The sequence below is a fragment of the Heliangelus exortis genome, chromosome 16 (assembly GCF_036169615.1).
Source record: "Heliangelus exortis chromosome 16, bHelExo1.hap1, whole genome shotgun sequence".
Taxonomy (NCBI): domain Eukaryota; kingdom Metazoa; phylum Chordata; class Aves; order Apodiformes; family Trochilidae; genus Heliangelus; species Heliangelus exortis.
In genome coordinates, this window is record NC_092437.1 from 3,854,953 (window position 1) to 3,877,038 (window position 22,086).

The following is a 22,086-nucleotide window of genomic DNA, read 5'->3' on the forward strand; positions in this document are numbered from 1 at the left end:
CAAGGCTCAGCATCCCTCAGTTGCCCAGGAGCTGGCACATCCCAAATCTAACAGCTCCCTCTGTTGGCATCCATTCGAACAGAGGATGCAGGATGGTTGGAAATGGATTCTTATTTCTTTTTTTAATTTTTTAGGTGGAATCACCCACCTAACCAAAAAAAAAAAAAAAAAAAAAAAAAAAAAATCTCATTTCCTCTGTATTCTTACTCTAACAAGTGATACTGGGGCACATCTCCTGATGCTGCACTGAGCACAGCTGCTCAGTTATTTTTGCAAAATAAATGGGAAGATGCAGCTGGGTGTAAACTGAGCTCTGGAATATAAGTAAGAAAATCTCCCAGCCCAGCTACTCCTCCAGCCCAACCTCCCTGTCCTGTCCCCCCAGCCCCCAGGATTTCATCACATTAGAATCCTAGAATTGGCTGGGTTGGAAGGGACCTCAGAGCTCATCAAGTCCAACCCTTGCTCCACTCCCCCCGTGGTTCCCAGCCCATGGCACTGAGTGCCACATCCAGGCTCTTTTGAAATATCTCCAGGGATGGAGAATCCACCCCTTCCCTGGGCAGCCCATTCCAATGCCTGATCACCCTCTCCAGAAAGAAATTCTTTCTAATGTCCAACCTAAACCTCCCCTGGCACAACTTGAGACCTCTTGTGCCCTCTTGTCTTGCTGAGAGTTGCCTGGGAAAAGAGCCCAACCCCCCCCCTGGCTCCAACCTCCTTTCAGGGAGTTGTAGAGAGTGATGAGGTCTCCCCTGAGCCTCCTCTTCTCCAGCCTCAACACCCCCAGCTCCCTCAGCCTCTCCTCATAGGATCTGTGCTGGATCCCTTCACCAGCCCAGTTGCCTCCTTTGGACTTGAGCTCTTTCTGGTCACACAACCTGGCACCTCTGCACTCAAAGGAAAATCAGACAGTGTGCAAATGATTTCCTGCCTTTATTTTTTAAGGTTCTTTGGTAACAAAACCCCTCGGACAGGAAGCTTTGGCAAAGGTGCTGGAACACAGAATGGGGGGGCACTGGAAAAGGTCTCCAAAGAGGTATGGACACCAGGAAGCCTCAGCCTCAAATGTACTTCAAATATTTAACTTCTTAGGCAGTTTAGAGAGGCAGCTAACCCAGACAGCCCTGGAATTCCAAAGCAGCCACAACCAGTGACTTTTCTCTGATGATCTCAATCCCAGTTTTCCCACTTTGCTGAGCCACGGGGTGACCCAGTAGCCCAGTTTGACTCTGAGGGATTTCAACTCTGCCCCAAGAAATGCTGCAGCAAGCAAAGAGAACCAGAATTCACTCCTCACTTGGACACCCCGGGGAGATGTTAAAACCAAAAAAACATCACCACTTTTTTTTTTTTTTTTTTAAATTTTTTCTCTATGTCACTATAGAAAAGGCCATGCAAAAAACCTGCTGGGCTTGGAGGAGGGGCAGAGGTCTCTGCACAGCCTCAGGCCACCTTGGCAAGCCAGGTTTAGCTTTTGCTGTGTGTGCCCTCCTCATTCCATCCCACGATTTGAAGAGGAAACCCAACAGCACTGGGGTGTTCTGGCTCTGCAGCACCCCAGACACAGGCCTGTGCCTATGGTAGCAACAAGAGGGAGAAAAAAACAACCACAAAAGGAGGAAAAAAATAGTATTTTATCTCTCTGACCTCCAATCAGGCCACACTGATCCTATATTCTCTTGCAAAGACATCAGGCAGCTGCATCTTTATCTCTTAATACCCCTGATTAAGTAGCTCAGCTTAGCTTAGGGCCATTAGTGTCTCTGCAATTAAAAGCCTGTCAGTATTTTCACCACAAACCCAGCTATTCAGAAACAGAATGTGGCTCCAACACACCTCCCAAGAAGAAATTTGGCCAAAACCAAAGGAGGAGCATCATTTTTTTAAGGCAAATGAACCTGGACCTACAGCTTTGCTGCACGGAGAAATCCCTTGGGAAATCTGCTCCCAAACCTCAGCTGAAGTTTTCTGGTAAGCAGAAGAGAAATCAAAAAGATTTTGAGGGGGCTGCAAGCAAGGGGTGGGAGAAAAAGCAATGAATGGCTTTAAGATGAAATGTCACATTTAAAATTGATCCTACAAACTCAGAACCTGTAGGCTGCTGGTAAATCCTTCCCTTCTGGAAATCCTGAGGGGTTTGCTGGGAGTACCCCTGAAAAAAAGCTTGCAGAATCAGGCCTCAAGTACATAAAATATAGAATTTGGTGCTTAAATTTAAAAATATTTATAAATAACTTAAGACATTCAGGCTCAGAGGTGGGTACAGCCCAGGGCTGACACGGGGAACCACGGGGCCACACACCCAGAGCTATGGATCCCCAAGGGAGAAATTTGCTTGATGCTTCCCACAGGGACTTTTGGGAAAGCCTCACACACCCCTTGGAGTGGAGGACACATCTGAGCAAGCAGAAAGTTTTTGGGAGGGGAGATCCATAGCCCAGATCTGCTTTTCCTACAGACAGCAGATGGCAAAGGGCTCCTGGGGGGCTCCTGGGCTGCACCCCCTGTGCCAACTCAGCCATGAGCTTGCCCACAGGGGCTGGGATGGCAGCAGCTTCTCTTGGCACCTTGGAGGTGGCCAAACTTGGCTCAGGGCTGGAGAAAAGCCAGAGGGAGAGGAGGGAGCCCTTGAGCTTTGAGCAAGATGGGCTCAGGTCATCTGCTCTGCAGCCTCCAACTTGGCTCAAGGATGGGGAAGGCTGCATGGAGGCAACCTCCTGGCTCTGGGTCTGCTGCAAACATCCCCCCCCTGAAGGGAAGCCTTGAATTAATCCATCAATCAATCAATCAATCAATCAATCCATCCATCTCTTGCCCACCTGGCTTGTACCTGGGCGAGCAGGCTGCAAACTGAAGGCACAGGAGGGAGGGGTGAGGTCGGAGGTGCCTTTGTTTGGGGGGTTTCTTTTGTGATGCTCAGAGGACATGTGGCACCTGGCAGCCCAAGAGCTGGTCCCAGCCCAGCTGGTCACCTGCCCTGCAGTGACAGGACACAGAGTACAGAGGGACCTGCTCCCAGACCACTCCAAGCAAGCAGATACTGGTCCAGTAGACACAGGCTGGGGCAAACTGGCCACACAGGTCACATCCTCAACTGGAGATGTTGGGCTGGATGGCTCTGCAGCCCACCAGCTATGCCCTGAGCAAAAAAAAAAAGAACTTTCAATTTCTTTTCTTCCCTGGGGTTCATCCAGACCCATAATGTACTTGGTCTCAGTATAATTTTTTTTTTCCTGTTAAACACCTTAAAAATATATATATATCTCTATATATTCTTTGGCACTTGTGCGACAATGACACAAAGATGTGACACTCTCCTGTCCTTCAGCTGCTGGCTGGAGACATCCCTAGAGGTCCATGTATCCAGAGTCTGTGTCCACCCTCTGGGCCTCTCCAAACACCAGGAAAACACAGAGGCCAATGCTGTTCACAGCAGCCACCAGGTTGAAAACAGCAATCCAGGAGCCAGTGGTTTCGATCAGGTATCCAGCCAGGTACACACAGACCACACCTGGGACAGGGGGGAAGAGAAGGAAATGCAAAGGCTCTGGGGCTGGATCCTGCCCAGCTGCAAGGAGAGGACTCCCAGAGGAAAGGCTGAGCTGCAGGAGGTACCTTACCTAGGAGGGCTCCACCTGTATTCCCAACCCCTGCAAAGAAAAGAAAGGAATTGTGTAGTCAAACCCCACGGACACGAGTGGCTTCATCCAGGCTCCCAGCTGATCCCCAGCCCACGTGCTCAGCAAAATGTCTTGCTGGTGGCTGGGACAACTGCTTCTTGTCCTCATCCCCAGCCCGTGGTGCAGGGAAGGGGTTGGCAGATGGACAGAATCCCAGAATGCCAAGGTTGGAAGGGCCCTCAAGGATCATCCCACCCAACCTTTCCAGGTAGGAACATGGTTTAGGTGAGCTGGCCCAGCACCTTGTCAAGCTGAGTCTTAAAAGTGTCCAGGGTTGGGGAACACATTCCTGGGGAGATTATCCCAATGTCTGACTGTTCTCAGAGTAAACATTTTTTTTCTTCTGATGTCCAACCAGGATCTCCCCAGAAGTAACTTGTACCCATCACCCCTGTGACAAAAGAGTCTCCATCCTCTTGGTAGCCAAAAGAAGATCTCCCCTGAGCCTTCTGAACAAACCCAGTCCCCTCAACCTTCCCTTGTAGGGCTTTGGTCATCACTGGGATCCTTCTCTGGAGCCTCTCATGCCCCCAACACAACCAAACCCCTCATAATCCTTACCAAAGAGCAAGCCAGCACACGAGGGGGCCAGATCCTGCACGTTTACTGAGATCCCACTAGTGAGAAACAGAGAGGGAAATGGCAGTTTCAATGGAGCACAACTGCTTCTTCATCACTGTTCCAGTTATTTTGCCAAAAAAAAAAAAAGGAAGAAGCCCCAGGCAGTAACTGCTGCTGGCAGGAGGAAGGATGCTGAGAGTGAAGCAGCACGGGAGGGTCCCAGGAGGAAAAGAATTCCAATCAAAGTGGTCAGAGGGGCTAAAATGCAATTCCCCTCCTGCTGCATCTCTGATTCCTGCTGATTCCAGCCCTTCCCCACACCAGAGGTTTGGTGGATCAGCTCCAACCCTGGGGGGCACCCAACTCCACCAGCCCAGCAGGGGCCAACACGAGATGCTCTTGGTGTGACAGAAAGGACAGAGACAGCCCCCCCAGAGCCCCAAAATGCCATGGGGTGAGAGCTGAGGGCACAGTGGTTACCTGTGGTTGAAGGTCTGGAGCCCAACAGAGGCAGAGGCAAACACTATTGCCTTGCAAAAACTGGATGTCTGGCCCAGGCACAAAGCAAAAATGCTGGAGACACCAGAGCCAACGACCTGGAAGAAAGGGAAAATTAAACACCACGTTTTCTGCATGATAGCAAGCAACTGCTTTCATGGACAAATTGTTCCCTTCTCCAATGGCAAGAGCTTGTAGGCACCAGGGGTCTTTTTTTCCCCTCTTCCCCATGTCCTGCCTGTCTGTGCCAGGTCTGTCTGGAGGGATGTGATGCTGCAGGAGCAGAGGATACACTGCACCCCCCATTTCCAGCTCTCCTCACCCTTGTCTTGCTATTTCCTAGCATCTAAGGGAGTTATTTGGAGTGACAGCCCATGCTTGGCCATTGTCTGTGACACAAAAACCTCTTTGGAGCACTCACAAAGCTCTGTGCTCAATGTTCCTGGTGGTCCAGGCTCTGTTTTCTGTTTCCTGGGTTTCATTTCCCACCTGCCCTGCCCAGCAGGCTGTCTGCAAAGCCAGAAAACCTTTCCTCTTTCCACCTACACCCACCAACCCAGCTCCATGAGAGGTCTCATCTCCCATCTGAGCTGACCTCACCTGCATGAACTTGCGGATGGTGATGGTTTTGTACCCTGGAAGAGAAAGAAAAGCTGCAGTTAAGCACAGCTCACCTTGGTCAGATGGCGAGGAGACCACAGAAGTGGATTTCAGGTGGCCAAGATTCCATCTCCAGGTGAATACTGGGACTGAGATCAAAGGGAGCCCCAAACACTTGGATGGGATTTAGATTTTGAAGTATTTATCCCACTTCTATATCAGAACCTCATCTTGTCTATTTTCTGGGTCTTCTCCCTACCAACAAGCCCACCACAAGATCCTCTTTCTTGTGAGGGAAAGCCAAAAGAGCTCTTACCTTGGCTGATTAAATGATCAGACAGAAATCCACTGAACAAACTTGTTGGAATTGCAACCAGCCAGGGGACTACATTAAACACCCAACCCTGAAAGGGAGAAAAAAAATCAAGGGAGGTTTGCTGTCAGAGCTGAGCTTTTTTGCACATAGTTTGATAGTCTGTGATATTGGTAGAAAGGGGAAAAAAAATTTTTTTTAAGCTTTTATAGTGAATTCTTGCAGGATTTCTACCTCTTTGCCCAGCAGTCCCTCAGCTACACCCTGCACCAGGTCTGTAGGGTGGCAGGGGCATCACAGGGCTAAGGCACTCAGTAGGTTTCTTGTCTTTCCCTTCTGACCCTGCATCCAGGGGAGAGACAGAAGCTCTGTCTGCTCTGGGAAAGAGGGATTAAACGTGGCAAAGTTTGCTGTTCAGCAAAGTGATGTGAGAGAGAGCCACAGAGCCCTGGAAAGCAAGCTGTGGGTTTCACTCTGCCCACTGGGTCATTAGTAAAGCTGTCAGCAAAATTTCCAGCATCAGCTTCAACCTCATTAGCAGCCTCCCTGGGAAGCTGAGGGAACAGAGCTGGATTTTCTAATGCCAGGATTATGGGGAGCAACTTACTTGGGTTTATTTTCACTTGAGCAAGCTTGCTCCAGTTGTAATCACAGATGATTACTGCTCATTGGGATTACAGCTGCTCAGAGGCACTTTGGTGCCCAGATCCCAGGAGAAGCTGAGATCAGTGTGGGCTGGGCTGGGCTTTATTTCAGCTGGGTGAACCTGCCCATCTATCCATCCCCAGCCCCCTGCATCTCCCCCTTTGCTCTGTCACCATCCCTCCATCCCTGGCCATGGCAGGGACCACCTCCTGGGGTGCAGGAGGGCTGAATAATCTTGGGTTTAAATAATCCTCTTTCAGCTGCTCCTGGAAATCATCCCAGGCTCCAGCTGCATCTCCCAGTCCTTTGAAACTTTGGGTCTTGGGCACTTTTGACAATGTTCCCCCTCCCAGAGGGCTCGTGGGGCAATATCTCCAGTGTCTCCAAATCCACCCCAACACACCAAACCCCCCCTTGTCTCATCCCTGCTGAACCAAACCCCTCCAGCACCTCCACTCCAGTGGGTGGAGGGGAAGGGAGAGGTGAAGGCACTTGCAGAAAGGGACTTTGACCAGCAGGTGACACAGGTTCCCCACACTAAGGATTATCATCCATCCTCTCAAATCAAGCACCCTCAAGCCCTGCTTTATGAAAATGCACCAAGTGATTAGCAGCTGCAGGAAGGCTGTGCAGAGCATCTTACATAAGGGCACAAGGATATATAATGCTTAACAGATGGGAAATTGCTGCTACACAAGCACATTACTCGAGGTGCACAGATCTTGTCACAACAGTAGATTTGCTGGTTTAATAACATGATTTGAATAGAAATGTCAAGGATGCCATAAAGCCCCTTATGTATGTAACATGAAAAGGCTTTGGTAAGCTGCTCTGGAAATTATAAAAGCAGAGATAGGGTGGGAAAGGTTGTCTGAGTTTCTGAGAACAAAAAAAAAAAAAAAAAAGATCAAAATGCCAGCTTGCAGTGTTGAGCAATCCTGAGTATTACCAAGGTTTCTGAAAAATGGGAACATCATTAGTGCTGAGGAGAGGGAGGTTTTCATCATATTTTTGAAGTGCACATTATTAATGGGAATTATTAGCACTGAGCTAAAGAATGTGAGTTCAGTTACAAACCCTGTGAAAAGCCAGGAGTGAAGGGGTTGCTGGTCATTTGCTATGACACGATGTCATGAGCTCTGTGCTATTTGAAAACCACCCTTCCCTCAGAAGCAAAACAGAGTAAAAAACAAATACGACCCCCTCCTCCCTGCCTGGAAGGTGCCCCAGCTCTGCATCCCTAAAAAAGCAACGAGAAAGCATCCTCTCCAGGGATGCTGCCTCATATCTCCAGACACAAGCAGGGAGTAATGGCTCCTAACCCTGCAGAGAAGCCTCCCTCCTCCTCCTCTTCCTCGTGGGGTTCTCACCAACCCCCTCTGCCTTCCTTCATCCCTCTGCCCTCATCCCCCTCCCTAACCAAGCCCCTTCAGGCACCACCAGCGGGGAGACCGAGGGGCGATGCCAGCGCCTGGGAGCCCAACTTACCTTGGATTCAGGGAAAGTTTCCTTAAAAAATGTTGGCAGCCAGGAAAGGAGAGTGAAAAAAGTGCTGGCCGTGGAAAGCTGAGCGATGATGACAGCCCTGGAAATACACAGCAGGGAGGAAATAATCAGGGGTGACAGCTCACACCAGGTGGGAAAACAGGCACTCGAGCGACCCAATCTTTCAGGTCCTGGTTTGTAAATAGATCCCTCCCAGGGCTACAACTGCTTCCTGAGATTTTTTTTTTATTATTTTTTTTTTCCAGAGATAACCCCTGCTTTTGGTTGGCCACTTGCAAGCTCGTTCCTCTGCTGCCCTCATTGCATGGCTCCTGATGTCAGCCCCTGGCTTCAGGAGAGGTTAACTGCACCACCACCTCCCACCAGTCCCTTCCAGCCCTCAGAAAGGTGTTGTTTGGGATTTTTCTAAGGATTTCTCACCAGATGCTCTGTGTTTATTCAAGGCAGGAAGGGGTTTGCTGCCCTGCAGCCTCATTGCCCTCCTCCCAGCCTTTAAATGGCCCTTTGGGAATGGGCTTGGAGGAGCTTCAGAACCCAATGAAGCCACCCCGAGAAAAAAATGACAATTAAAGAGGTGTTTTGGCAAAAAGGAGAACACAGCCTGTGCCACCCAGTGCCCCTGAGCAGCACTTCTTAGGAACCCAGGATCAGCAGCATTTCTAATGAGATTGGTGGAGAATATAACTCAGGAGAAGCACATCCTGGACACAGGGAATAGTGAGAAACAGAGGAAGATTTTCCAGTAACATCCAGTCCTGGCAATTCCTCTAGGCAGAACACAAACTGCTTTTTATCAAGCTTACCTTTTGAGTTCTTTATTTATACAGAAAGGGTTAGAAAACCTGGCATGCTTCCCAAATACATAAATAAGTGGGCAAAACACACAGAGGCAGAAGAAATAATCAGAGAGAGGAGAAGATGCCCTTGGGAGGAGGGTGCTCCCCAGCCCCACTGATGCTCAAGGCCACCCCAGCTGCCTACCATATCGGTGCCTTCTTAAACAGCTGCTTCCAGGGAACTTTGGTCTGCTTGGATATGGAGAGGCCTCTCATTAAATAGTCTATGGGGATGATGAGTTCTGCAGGGGAGAAAGCAGGAAAAGGAATGCTCTGATCAGGAATTTTCCGTGCAGCTGGAAGCCTGCTACACCACTGCCTTTAATCGCTTTCTATCTTGTTTTTTTGGCTATCCCAGCACTGAATGCTCATGGAAACACCTCGTTATGTTGACCCACATTTTTTTCCACTGCACCCACACATTTCCTCCACCACCCTTTTCTTACAGCTCTTGTTATGACTCAACAAAAATCCCTAGGGCAGTGACCAGCTTTGGATTTTGTGCATTACCAGGCACACACCAGGCTCCCCAAGGGCTGAGCTCCTCCAAACCAGACTCAAACTGCTGTAGCCAGGTGTAACAGCTTCCCCATTAGTCAAATTACACCCAGACAGTTATTTGGGAAGAGATATTCGGGATTAACTAATTTTTAAAAGCTCTATGTGTGGATGCTCATAGTTTGGAATAAGTATCTCGCCCTGCTTGAGCTTAATCCACTTTGAAGATCAAGTTTGGTGTTTCCACTGGTGCTCAAGAGGACTGAGGAGTCAGATGAGGCTCCCAAGGGCAACATAATCCAGCGTGGGACTGGAAATAGGAAACCAGCTCAAAACATGAGCTCAAAGCCTTGTTTCTGGGTCCAGCATCTTGGCTGGGACACAGCGTGTATTATGGAGACAAGTGAACTGAAATGTCTTTGTGGAAAGCAGAGAGGATTTTGGAAACACAGAGGATTTCTAGAAAATTGCAGAGAGGTCCCCCTGGGGGACCAGAGGAGGGGAGGCAGCCTGAGGGCTGCAGGAGGCTGAACTGACCTTTCTCACTCAGGAGGTACTTGCAGGTGCAGTAAACCCAGAGCAAAGTGAGCAATCCAGAGAAGTAGAAAACACTCTCCCAGCCATACCAGTCCAGGAGGAGAGATCCTGCCCCACCAATCACCAGTGTCCTGCAAGGGAAACAACAGGGCTGGCTACAGGCATCTGCACTGCACCCATCAGTGGGAGATGCTCCTTGGGATGGAAGCTTTGGGTCACCAAATGCACTTAGAAGAGCTGCCAGATGCTGCTCCATGTGGCATCTCAGCATCCTCACCCAGGCAGGAGAAACCCCTAAGACACCCCATTCCCACCTGCCCTGCATTGAAACCTGCTCCTGAGGGAAAGAAAATGAGGAGAAACCACTAAGGGACCTCACTCCCAGCTGCCCTGCATTGAAATGTGCTCCTCAGGAAAGAAAATCAGGTTGCTGGTGTGCAGGAAGTCTCTCAGACACTGTTTAAATCAACCAAAGAAATAAGTCCACTGGAAAAGCCAGTGATTAAATGCATTAATATTACTATTTGGCTTTTAGGCAACCCTTTCCTTGGGAAAGGAAATTCTCCTGGAGATTAGCAGGCACGGGGAAGTTTTATCCTCCCCATCTATCAGAGAGGACAGGTGACCACTCCCAGTCTGAACCTTGCTCTTCTTACTGGAGCAGGCTGGTCCCCACAGTAATTAAATGCTGCAAACACTCTTCAAAGTCTGGTTTGGGAAAAAAAAAAAGGAAAAAACCCTCCAAACATAAATCCTTGACATGCACGACAGCAACTGCCTGAGGCTTCCTGAAGCAGCTGGGATGCTCAGGGCCCCAGGAATCCTCAGGTACTTTGGGCTGGGAGTTTTGCCTCCAACTGTTTAATGGCATTTCATCACCCAGTGTCCAGAGACTGTCACTTGCTGCTCAATTTATTGCTTCTGAACTTACCCAAACTGTGAGCCAGTGCCCACTGTGCTGTAGGTGAAGGATCTCTCACTTTCCCGGACTTTCTGGGACAGGAGGCTGGCCAGAGATGGGAAATATACCCCTGGGAAAAAAAAAAAACAAAAAACAGGAGCAAGGCAGGGAGCAGTCAGGTTCCTGTGCCCTCCAGAGTAAATCAAAAGCCAACTTCAAAGATCCAGCAGGAGCTGAATGCTGAGATGAAGCACCAAGACCTCTGGTGAATTCCAATTGTTTTATATAAAATAAAAATAAGTGAATCCATTGCCATGGAAGGTTTGTTTGTGCTTTCTCTGTGCTCCTGTCCCCCCACCACCACTGCCATGGTAAATCCACCAGAGCCAAAGGACTTCTCCCAATGGTCCCCCAGTGCTGCAGCTTGGCAAGAGGAAAGGGAAATCATCCCAAATGATCCAAGAAAGTTTGGGGAAGGACCAGCTTTCCCCATGTGCTTTGAAGGAGTTTCAAAATGCAGAAAATCAAAGATTTTTATATATGGAAAATCAAATAGTGATGATTTCAGAAGCCAGCAGCCTATGGCTGGCAGAGAGGGTCCTCCAGGGGAATGATCTGTCAGCAACTTTCTGGAGAAATGTCACTTTTTTTTTTTTTTTTTCCCGTGGAAGCTCTGGATGCAGAGGCAGTTTTGAGGCAGAAATTCATGCACTGCAACCCCACAGGATTTCCATCTGAATTTATGGCACCTGGGCCACCCATGCAAGGAAACCCCAGGAGCTGAAGGACAAGAGTCTCACCTTGCAGCAGCCCCATGAAGAACCTGGAGGAAGCCATAAAAACCAGATGGGCAGAAGTGATGTGGGTGAGCAGAGGGGTGAGGATGGTGAGGAACCCCCAGGCTGATGCTGAGAGGAGAAGGACCTTCTCACCTCCTATTCTGGAAGACAAAAACCCCACATAAACAAAACCAAGGGGAAGGTGAAAGGGCAAAGTCCCTCCAGACAAGATTCAAGTGCTCTTCCCAGTTCAGCCTGTTTTTAAGAGCCACCTTGCAAGCAAACCTGTTCTGTTACAAATGCATTTTGGGGAGCAGCTCTGACCTCTTCCCTTCCCACCTCCAGCTCCCCAGTGAGCTGCTGGCCACCAGCATTGTCCCCATGTGGCCACCAGCACGACCCATCCCCTTCCAGCACCCACCAGCCCCAGGGGTTGATGCCCTGAGAGAGGAGAAGCCCAAGCTGCTGTCTCCCTTCTGCTTTCCTTAACCAGTGCCAGTGGTTTCCCTCCCATCTGCTCTTCTGCACCAGCTCTGCCTGTTCACACGTGGGGTTTTGCAAGGATTTGCTTGCAAATGATTAAGGCACCTAATTAAACAGCACAGTTCACTGCATGGATAATGTGCTCCTTCCAGGCATGTGTTCCTCACAAAAGATTCCCTAGGAAAGGCCTCCTCACTAACAACAGGATGGCTCCAGCAGGTCATTTCTTAAATCTTTCATTACAGCTGACTGGGGAAGTTGTTTTGTAATTGATCTGATAAAATGAAGACACTTGGGGGTTTTTTTCCAAACGTGATGGGAACGGTGATGGAGGTTTGCTTCTGAAAAGATTGTGTGAGGATACAGGGTGGGAAAGCTGGAGGTGCTGAAGATGAAGGTAGGCTCTGCAGATAAAACAGGAAAAATGCCATGTTCCTCCCAAAAAGGAAAATATTTCCTTCTTGTGGTTAGTGACTGCAGCTACAAACCCTTGCCAATGGCTGCCCAGCACCAGTGGGCTGGAACTGGTGGTTAATGGACAAGTAACACTCCAAGTATGCAAAGAGCATCAGCATTTAGCACTTTTCTAAACTTTACACCTGCTGTTTCTTCCATCAGCTTAACGTGTAAGCTTGTGGGTTTGCTTTTTTGATTCCAATTGCTGAACTTGTGCTAAAAACAACCTCTACCAGAAAAAAAAAAAACCAACATGCTGGTAGAAAAGTGCTCTTCAGTCTTTCTAGGTGAAAAAAAAAAACAAGCCAAACTCCTGTGTTGGTCTAAGTGTCCCTTAGGATTCCTGGAGTCAGTGCAGGCAGCTGCTATGCAGGAGCTCTGGAGCAGCAAGGATGGTGCTGACACTTTGCTGGGGATTTTGCTCATGCAAAGCCCTTCAGTGCACTCTGCCCTACAAGCAGAGCACTTGGACAGACAAAATTACATGTGTCCTTTCTAAATCAGAGCTACAGAGCCTGAGGGAGGCTGATGGAGAGGCTGCAAGTGCTTCCAGAGCAACCTGGAATGCTGCAGCTTCTCCCCACGGCCACGCTTCCCCCTGTGGGGTTCACACCACGCGTGGCCGTGGCACTTGTGGCCATGGTTTGGTTGGCACGGTGGTGTTGGGTTGATGGTTGGACTTGATGAGCTTAGAGGTCTTCTCCAACCTTAACAATTCCACGACTCCCACCCCACAAACTGTCCCAGGGACAATTTCCCAGCCACTCGAGATGGGAACTGGAAGGTCAGAACCGAGCCAGACATCCCGGAAAAAAACCCAAGCAGAGGAAAACCATGGGAATAATTTCCAGTACTGATCACTGATGTGTCCCCCGATGATCTGTGTCAAGCAGTAGCCCCAGAAGAAGCTGCTGAGCACTACCCCAGACTGCTTCTTGTCCCAGCTGAAGTGGGTGCTGAGGGCGACGGCGCAGATGGGGACGGTGACCCGGGCACAGTACAGCAAACACGTCCCCAGCAGCAGCATCACAGTCCAGACACGGGATTCAGGCCTGCAAGGATGGAGAAGAAGATGAGGGAAAGGCAATGGAATGGTCTGCCTGGTAGCACCATGTACACTGAGGACTTACTGGTCAGACTGGTTTGCTTGCAAGCCCTGTGGCACCCTGTTCCTGACACATCGGTGACTGATGCTGACTTCCACCCCAAATATTATTTGACCCCAGCAGCAAAACAATGCTGGATGTCCCTGGGCTAGAGGTGGAACAGGATGCTGGGACACTGTTGACTGCAAATCAAGGGAAAAGCAGGGGGAGAACCTCATTTGTTTGCTTTTTTTTTTTTTTTTTTTTTTTTTCTTCCCTAAACAAAAGCTTTATAAACTGTTCTTTAAAAGATAAGGGTAACAAAGGCAAGGTCAGTGAATGGGGTTGGACACATTTGCATGAGACACTGTCTTGGGAGCAGAGGTTTGTTCTTTGGCATCCTTACCCATTCTCCAGGGGAGGCTGGGGTTTGGTGTTGCCCCTCAGAAGCAGAAGGAAGGTGGAGGAATTAATGCCAGACAAGATTAGCCCAGAGAGAGGCTATATAGCCCAAGATAACTGAGCTTGGCTTGATAAAAAGTTTAAGATTATTGTATTAATAATAATAATAATAAATAACAGAATGAGCTCGGGCTGGGTGTATGAATACTCAGCCCCAAGAAAAGTGTTCTTGCAGAAGAGGCAGGATGGAAACACCCAGGTGCCTGCTCCAAGTCAGCACTGAGTTTCTGGAGCTGAGACCCACATTTCCTGCAAACCTCAAGCCCAGGTGATGGTCACCTCCTCTTTACCTTCCCCAGCCCTGCTAACACCAGTCTGGGTCCCCTTTTGCCCACGAATTAGGGAGCTAAAAGCTTAGGATGAACACTCACCCTTTGTATTATTTGCATCTGGTTATTTCTATGCTCAGAGCAAAAAGCCCTGAGCAAAGAGCTCCCTGCTCCAGGGATAACCATGGAATTGTCTGTCCCAGGGCATCAACCTCTGTGCTTTCCACCTGGCTGAACACCCTCACCTTCTGTGTGGGAAACAAACCCGGGTCACTTTTTAGATTGAAATGAGCATTTATTTCCCTGTCCTGGAATGATGATAAATGGAGGTTAATTCCACACAGCCCAGGACCAGTTCTGAACGTGGCAAATGGGCCGTCACGGGGGGAGGGAAAGGAACAATGAGCAGGGAAGCACACCAGGCAGCTCTGCTGGCTGGAGGTGGATTTATTGCCTTTTCCCAACAAGGCAAATAAGCAGCTCCCTGCTCACCTCTGGCAGGAGGAACTGGAAGTGTTTCAGGTGGCACTTGGAAGGTTGGAACCCTTGCTGCTCTCCAAAATAACAGAGGAAGCAGCAAACCCCACCTGGAATGTCCCCACCAGCTGAAACACTCTCCCAGCCCTTCCCGGCCTCTGCAGAGACCACATCTAAACTTGCTGCACAACTAAAAGGGATTTGTTTAGTGACCACCTGCCCCAGCAGCTCCAGGAGCAGCAATTTCACTGCAATTGCTGCTGCCAAACAGGGTGAAACCAACAGCTCCCTGATACCAAGAGTCTGGGGCAGAGCAAGCCCGGGACAGGAGGTTTGGGGTATGAATCCCCCATCAGAAGCAGAGGGGTAACCAGTGATGAGATTGGGAGGTGTCAGGAGACCCCTCAGAGGGGTGTCTCAAGGTGGTCCAGGACCAGATACAATGCAGGTGCTAAAAACCAACTGGTATCTGCCCAACCAGGGCTTCTGGAGCTGCAGGAATGGGATGTTGCCAAGCCAGGGCCATGAGTTCTCAGCTCTTATCAGCACAGCACTGAGTAATTTAAGCTTCTGAGCTGGCAACAATGGAGGTGACCAAGTAAAACACAGCAGCCTGCTCTCTGTGTAGGCATTTCCTATCATTCAGCTGCCAAGACAGCTTTTGAAGTTGTGCTTTTTCCCCCTGGAGCAAAGTGAGACCTTTCTGAGCTTCCCTGGGCATCTGCAGCAGGATGGGCTCAGCACAGCAGCATCTGAGTGGGATCTGAGCTCGGGGATTCCTGCTCAGCCTTAAACCCTCTGTGGCTGTGCAAGGGGTAAGATGGAGAGAAAAAGAGCTGTGCAGCTCATCTGGTCTTTCCTCCTCTTCTCTTTCCAGTATTGCTGAGGTCTGTTCCCTCCAGCAGGTGTTTGGAGGGGGGAAAAGCAAAACCCCATTCAGCACAGTGCTTTTTGACAAAACTCCAGTGAATTCTTTCCTCTTGATTTTCATTCTTTTCCAAAAGCTCTGGGTATATGACACAGTCTCAATGCTCCCTTGGATCCATTCTATACATTTAAATTCTTCTCCTAGCTGGTTAAATGCACCAGGTGAGACTTACCCTAAAAATCAAAACAAGGGACTTATCCTAAAAGTCAAGAGGGCTTCAGACAACCACTTGCTCCATATCCATCTAGGAAAATCCACTCAAATAATATGAATGCTAAATGTAATCCCTGGCTGCCCACACCTACCTGAAAGCCCAGTGAGAATTATTTCTCTGCAAGGCCAATGCTGTGCTTGCATCAGAGGAAAGAGCTTTGTAACTGCATTTGCTCCTAATTATAGTTATCAGAGAGGCTGCTGATGAGTCAATGCTCTGCTCAGTGCAAAACAACAACAGCAAAGGTTACAGGAGAAACCTTGGCCAGCACAAAGGGGGAAAATTAAAACTCTCCTTCAGAAACTAAGGAATAAGGACAAATCAAACACCAGTTTTTGTAGGGAGCATCAGCCACTAACAAATTCAATTTAATGGATTCCCTGATGAGGGTGGAGAGATAATCAGTGCTGGAGATAACCAAACTGAGGCAGAGTAAAGCACCCCTAAACCTAAAGAAATCACAGCCCTGGTGTCCTGGTGGCAGAGCCTGTCTCATCAGACCATGGCATCTCCCCAAACCCCTCTGCTGGTCCTGGCCAAGCCCTGACTGCAGGAGGAAGGAACCTCCAGGGCAAAAACCTCCCTGAGAGGTGGCAGCCACCTCCAAACCATTGGCTGAGAACCACCAGAGCTTGTCTGGAGCCACCTAATTGACTTAATTGGGTGCCATGTGATGGGTGCTGGCTGCCCAGCCTCTGCTCTCCTGACCTGCCATGGTGTGTCCCCTGCCACCAGGACCCTCTTCACCCAGGGGCAGCCATGCAGCCTTGAAAACACTTCCTTTTTTCACAAACCTCCACTCCCCACCCAGACAGCCTCTATATAATTAACCCAAGCCCTAATGACTCTTCTGGGCCCTGTATTTGAGCAGCCCTGCCTGGTGGCTCTTGGTTCTCCTCCTCCAAACGCAGCTCCAGGCATTGGGTGATCCCAGCTTTGCTCCAAAGAATCCAGTGCTTCCCCTGGGACCTGTTTCCCACTAAATAAGTCCCCCACCCAGGGCTGAGGTTGATTTTCTAAGGATGCCTGAGAGCCCCAAAGGGACAAAACCCAACCCGAGCTGTCCCGTGGTGGCTGGGGAGCCAGCAGCACAAGGTATCTTTCTTTGCAGTGTGTTTTCCTGCTGGAGGAATTTCTCCAGTGGATGCCACAGAGCAAATATTTATTCAACTTTATTTCTCTTGACATGCCTCCCTCCTTTTCCCCCCCCCCAAGGCCTGTTTGTCTTGCAGACACTGCAGGTCACTGTTCCAATGGATGTGCTGGAGCTCAGGCAGGTGACAGCAGTGTCCCCTTCGAGGCACAAGTCTGCACCCTCAGGTATTTTCAGGTGGTGAGAGAGCTGTGTTAGACAGGAAGACTACAGGCAGTCTGTGCCAGAAACAGCTCTTGGCCAGAAGCCATCTCTGAGGTTTGTGGGTGTTTTCCATGACTGGGATTGGAAGCAGGAGGAGAACGAGGGGCTGCAAGTCCTGATTGCCATAGGGCTGCCCCATGGCCAAGGTGGGCACAGGTATCAGCAGTGAGGCACACCAAACACCCCCAGGGCATCTCTACCTCAGCTCATTTCTGTAAAAAGAGACTAAAAAGAGCTCTGTGGGAGATGCATGGAGGATTCATCAGCCAGAGCCACCTCCAGTGCCCCCAGCATCCCCACTCATCCCATCTGCCAGCACTGGACACTCCCCCATCCCTGCAAAAAACCTCAGGGCAGGGTGGAGATGAGACCCTGTGATGGCACCAAGTTCCCAGCCCTGCTGGAGGGCCACCAGCTCTAAACCAAGGGCCCCCAACAACCCAAGCAAAAGGCCACCTCCCAGGAGAACATCCCCAGCTGGTGCCTGTGGTCTCCCCTTGCACCTTGTCACCTGCCACACCTCAGCCTGGGGACATTTCCCTCCTTGTCACCCCTTGGTGAGCATCCCCCTTCAAAACCCTCTTTTCTATCCTACCAACCCATGGCTTTTATTTACAACAATCTCCAGCACAACCACAGTCTGACTGACCTGGCATCAGACACTCCTGGGCCAGGAGATAATACCCAGGTAGTTATTTTTAACCCAGTTTGAGAGGTTTGAGAGTCCTCTTGCTTCCCTCTCTCTCTCTGCTTCTCTCAATAACAATTTCTCCTTCCCTTGGACATCACACCCATGTCAAGAGGGAAGTTTGGGTTTCCCCCTCCTCTCCTCAAGTTGATTTTGTCGTGTTGCAAACCAGCTCCAAGCTGATGATTTGGAGCTTTGGGGTTTAGAGTTAGGGTTTTGGGGGTTTTTTTAATCCACCATTTAACAGGAGAGCAGCAAAGAGGACACAGGGTTTTTTTTTTTCCTGGAAAAGCTGCTGGTTTCCTGCCCACCTCCTATGCACAAACTCCTTAAAAAGCCACAAATAGTGACAAAGTGGTGTTCAGCAAGCGTGGCTCTGGGTTTATTCCCTCTCTTCCCTCCTTGCTTTCAGCAAAAACAAAGATGAAATCAGATTTCAGCAGCTGGCATGAGCTGGAAGTAGTTGTTAAGTCCAGCTGGAGGCAGTGGGAAAATGCAATAATGAAGCACACTAGGGCTTTGGACACTTCTCCAAGAGCATCCGTGGATCAGCCAGGAACAAAACCTGTGTCTGCCTTACATTTTCTCTGTGAAAAAAGCTCTCAGCAAGGCATGATTAAAACCAGGGTGAGGAACTTGTGCAATAAAATAAAAATAAAAAAAAATAATAATAGAAAAGAGGCAACTAAAGCTGCAACGTTGTGTTGACAAAAGATGAGGGCACAGAACTCAGAACAACAACGTGACCAATGTGACCCTTGGCTCTGGGCAGAGCATGGTCAGGAGGCTGGAGAGCAGCTTGTGGCCAGTGCTGCAGCTCCTTTTATCTCTGGAGCTTAATGAAACTGCTAAAATATTCCTTTGTCTTCAGGTGTAGCCAGAGGCTGGGAAATGCAGAGTGGTTTCAGGAGTCAGTTGCTTCCCAAGACACACCAACTTTTCCATGTTGTATTTATCTCCTGGAAGCACCATCCAAAATGTGTTCCCCATGCCTACTGCTGGATCTGGCCATGGCTTTGTGTGCAATCTTCAGGAATAGATCTCATTTCTCAGCCCTTAGGTCTTCCTCCAGTTAAACCAGAGATGCTAAAGCACAGCTGCCTCCTGAGGAGTCCTGCTCTGGCATGGTAATATCTCCATTAAAAAAGAAAAAAAAAAAAAAAAGTGGTATCTAAATGTCCAGATGTGCTACATAAATACGAGGGTTTTTTCAAGCCCAAACCAGAAATTTCTCTTGGAAGATGAAGAGGAGATGTGTGATAACAGAGCCTTTGGAAACCTGCAGAACAATCTGGGGAGAGCAACTGGAGAGGCAGGATAAAATGTAGGGAAAGAGTGGAAGAGGAAGGAAAAGCCAACTGGGAAAAGGGAGGACAAAAGAAGAAGTGTCATGAACAAAGATGGGAAAATAAACCTGCCAAGATAAACCTTTATCTCTCCTCTTACTGACGTGCAGATGGATCTTGGATGGCTGCCTGACATGTCTTTTGTTGGGACATGAAAGGAGCACTCATGTCACTTCCCTCACCTGATAAATCCTTGCCTCCATGGCAATAACTCATTACTTGGAAATGGAGAGAGCTCTTTATTTGCATATCTGTTCAAAAACTGGCTACCCAGCTGACTTCAAACCATCCAGGCAGGGATTTTATACAACTTGGCCAACCTGCAGATCACTGCCCCCTTCCCACCCTCCACCTGCCCCGTTTCCTTTGGACCATAAAACATCCATAAAACCTCCATAAAGGCTGCAACCACCTGTGTGTGTCTACATCAAACAGCAGGGATGTGAGCTCAGCTTCTGTGAATTACAGTAATATAGATAACTATCTGATGGGAGTTAGGGTTTTCCTGCTGCTCCTTAGCATTAACTGGATTTTTTTGGATTACTGGCAGCACTTGAGCTGGTCAGAATCACCTCAAAATATGTCTGTCTGGAGCAACAGGCTCCTTCCTTTCAGAAAGTGTCATTGATTGCATTTTTGGAAGAGATCTGGGGAACTGCAGGGTTTGTTCTAGCCAAGCTTATTAATTTTTTTCTAGGAAAAAACATCTAAGTGGAAACTACTCCATGAAAAGTCAGCACTGGGTTCTTCATCTCCCCCCATTCCCATTCCACGCAGATTCAGGGAAAAGTTAAAAAGGGGGAGACAAGGAGAAGGAATTTTTCCAAGTGATTTTGGGGGGAAGAAACCTCAAATTTAAAGCAACCCTAATGCCAAAGGTCTGCTTTTGAGACTCACCCCTTGCTCTTGAGTTGAGCATGGGTTTGATCAGACTCCTGGAGCTCTCTGCCTGCAGGAAAAGTCTCCCTTGGGATGGCAGCTTAGAGCTGCAGGTTAGGACTGGCTATCAGGAAGGGGAATTGATGACAGGAACCCATTGATGACAAACCTCAGCTTACCCAGTGGCTGGATGGGACAATTCCACCCCTTGGCCACACGTTCCTGTGCATTGGTACCCATGTCCCTGTCACCTGTCCCCGTGGCTGCTCTTCCACCCCATGGAGTCACACCAGACTTGGTGGCAGAGTTAAAGCAAAGGAAATTTAAAGCACAGGAGCATGTCCAGGGAATCCTGGTTTGGAGAAGCCTCTGCCCATCACCTCCAGCTGCCCCGTGGCATTTCAGAACCATCATCTCACCCAGGTTCAGCTGGGAGGAGGCAGATCCTGGGCAGGAGGTGCTGAGGGGCCCCGGGTATCCCTCCTTGGTATCCCTGCTCTGCAGCCTCTGCTCTAAGCACAGGAACATCCCACATTTTCCTGTGTTCCTGCTGTTAAAAGTGCTCACTTCGGGCTTAAGAGTATTTCAAAGTATTATAATGACTTAACTTGAAGAACAGTTCGTGCTGCCTAGCTGCTGCCCAGCTTCTTTTCCAGACTTTATCTTAATTAATTACTATCACCAGTACAAACATCCCTGCTGGAATACTTCGATAAGAACCTCACGGTGGTTTCAGAGGTTTGAATAACTGACTACAGGCCAAAAAAAAAGCAGCTCAAGAGACTTTTTTGCCTCGTGTTTCCTTATCATCCACTTTTCCTCTAACCTCTCCATCGGAGCCGGGTGGAGCGAGGCAGCGGAGACCGCCCAGGGCGGTGGGACCGGGTCCCCCCCGGTCCCGAGAAGAGGAGGCTCTCGGACCGGCAGCATCCTGGGGATCAGCCACCGGCACCTCCCGGAACCGCCTCTCCGGGGACCTGCCCGACCCCTCCATCCCTCATCTCCATCTTTTCCAGCACGGTAACAGAGGTGGCCTCCAGATGCGCTCGCCCGGGGCTTGTGGGGATGATCCCGGAGCTGGGAAATGAACGGCTGGATGGATGCACAGATCTCAAGCACAGATCCTATGAGGAGAGGCTGAGGGAGCTGGGGGTGTTGAGGCTGGAGAAGAGGAGGCTCAGGGGAGACCTCATCACTCTCTCCAACTCCCTGAAAGGAGGTTGGAGCCAGGGGGGGGTTGGGCTCTTTTCCCAGGCAACTCTCAGCAAGACAAGAGGGCACAAGAGGTCTCAAGTTGTGCCAGGGGAGGTTTAGGTTGGACATTAGAAAGAATTTCTTTCTGGAGAGGGTGATCAGGCATTGGAATGGGCTGCCCAGGGAAGGGGTGGATTCTCCATCCCTGGAGATACCTAAAAAGAGCCTGGATGTGGCACTCAGTGCCATGGGCTGGGAACCACGGGGGGAGTGGATCAAGGGTTGGACTTGATGATCTCTGAGGTCCCTTCCAACCCAGCCAATTCTGTGATTCTATGCCTGGGAAGAAGGGGGGTAGGGGGGGTATCCCGGGCAAAACAGGAGAGCTGCTTTCCAGGGAGGAAAAGAGGGGGTGTCCAGCCTTACCTGGACCAGTACGGGTCCCCAGCGCCATCCCGCCTCATGCCGCCGTGCTGGGAGCCGCAGCCCGGCACATTCCTGCCGCCGGCACCCGCGGCCATGCGGGCAGCGCCTTCCGCCTCCGCCGCTTGCACATCGCGGCAGCCCCGGCTCCCTCCTCCCTCCTCCTCCTCCTCCCTCCCCTTCGCCGAGCCACGGCCACGTGTCAGCACCTCCCGCCACCCCCCCTCTGCCACCCGGCCACCCCCCGGTGTCCCCTCCCAGAACCTCGGAGGTAAGGGCTGCTCGTTTTCTCCATCCGTCACACTCAAATTTATGTTTCGGGTGGTTATTTTTTTTTTTTTTATTTTTTTTTTTCTTTTTCTCGACCGCCGGTAAATAGTCGTCCTGTCCCCCCCCCCAGCCGCAAAACTGAGCGGGGTTAAGAGAGGAGGCGAAACTGGGTCTCTTCTCTCCCCTGGAAAGTTCAAC

General features: G+C 49.7%; 1 protein-coding gene across 1 annotated transcript; it reads right to left on the bottom strand.

Annotated features, from left to right (window-relative positions):
* Positions 1-917: 917 nt before the first annotated feature.
* On the bottom strand, positions 918-21,784 carry SLC17A9 (solute carrier family 17 member 9). The gene is made up of 13 exons (XM_071759683.1): positions 21,622-21,784; positions 13,151-13,348; positions 11,379-11,518; positions 10,609-10,708; positions 9,678-9,808; positions 8,788-8,884; positions 7,789-7,885; positions 5,659-5,746; positions 5,343-5,377; positions 4,725-4,840; positions 4,245-4,300; positions 3,624-3,653; positions 918-3,514 (listed from the first exon to the last, which is right to left on the bottom strand). Exons 1-13 carry the CDS (start codon positions 21,714-21,716, stop codon positions 3,351-3,353), a joined length of 1,347 nt encoding a protein of 448 aa, XP_071615784.1. The 5' UTR covers positions 21,717-21,784; the 3' UTR covers positions 918-3,350.
* Positions 21,785-22,086: the final 302 nt, after the last annotated feature.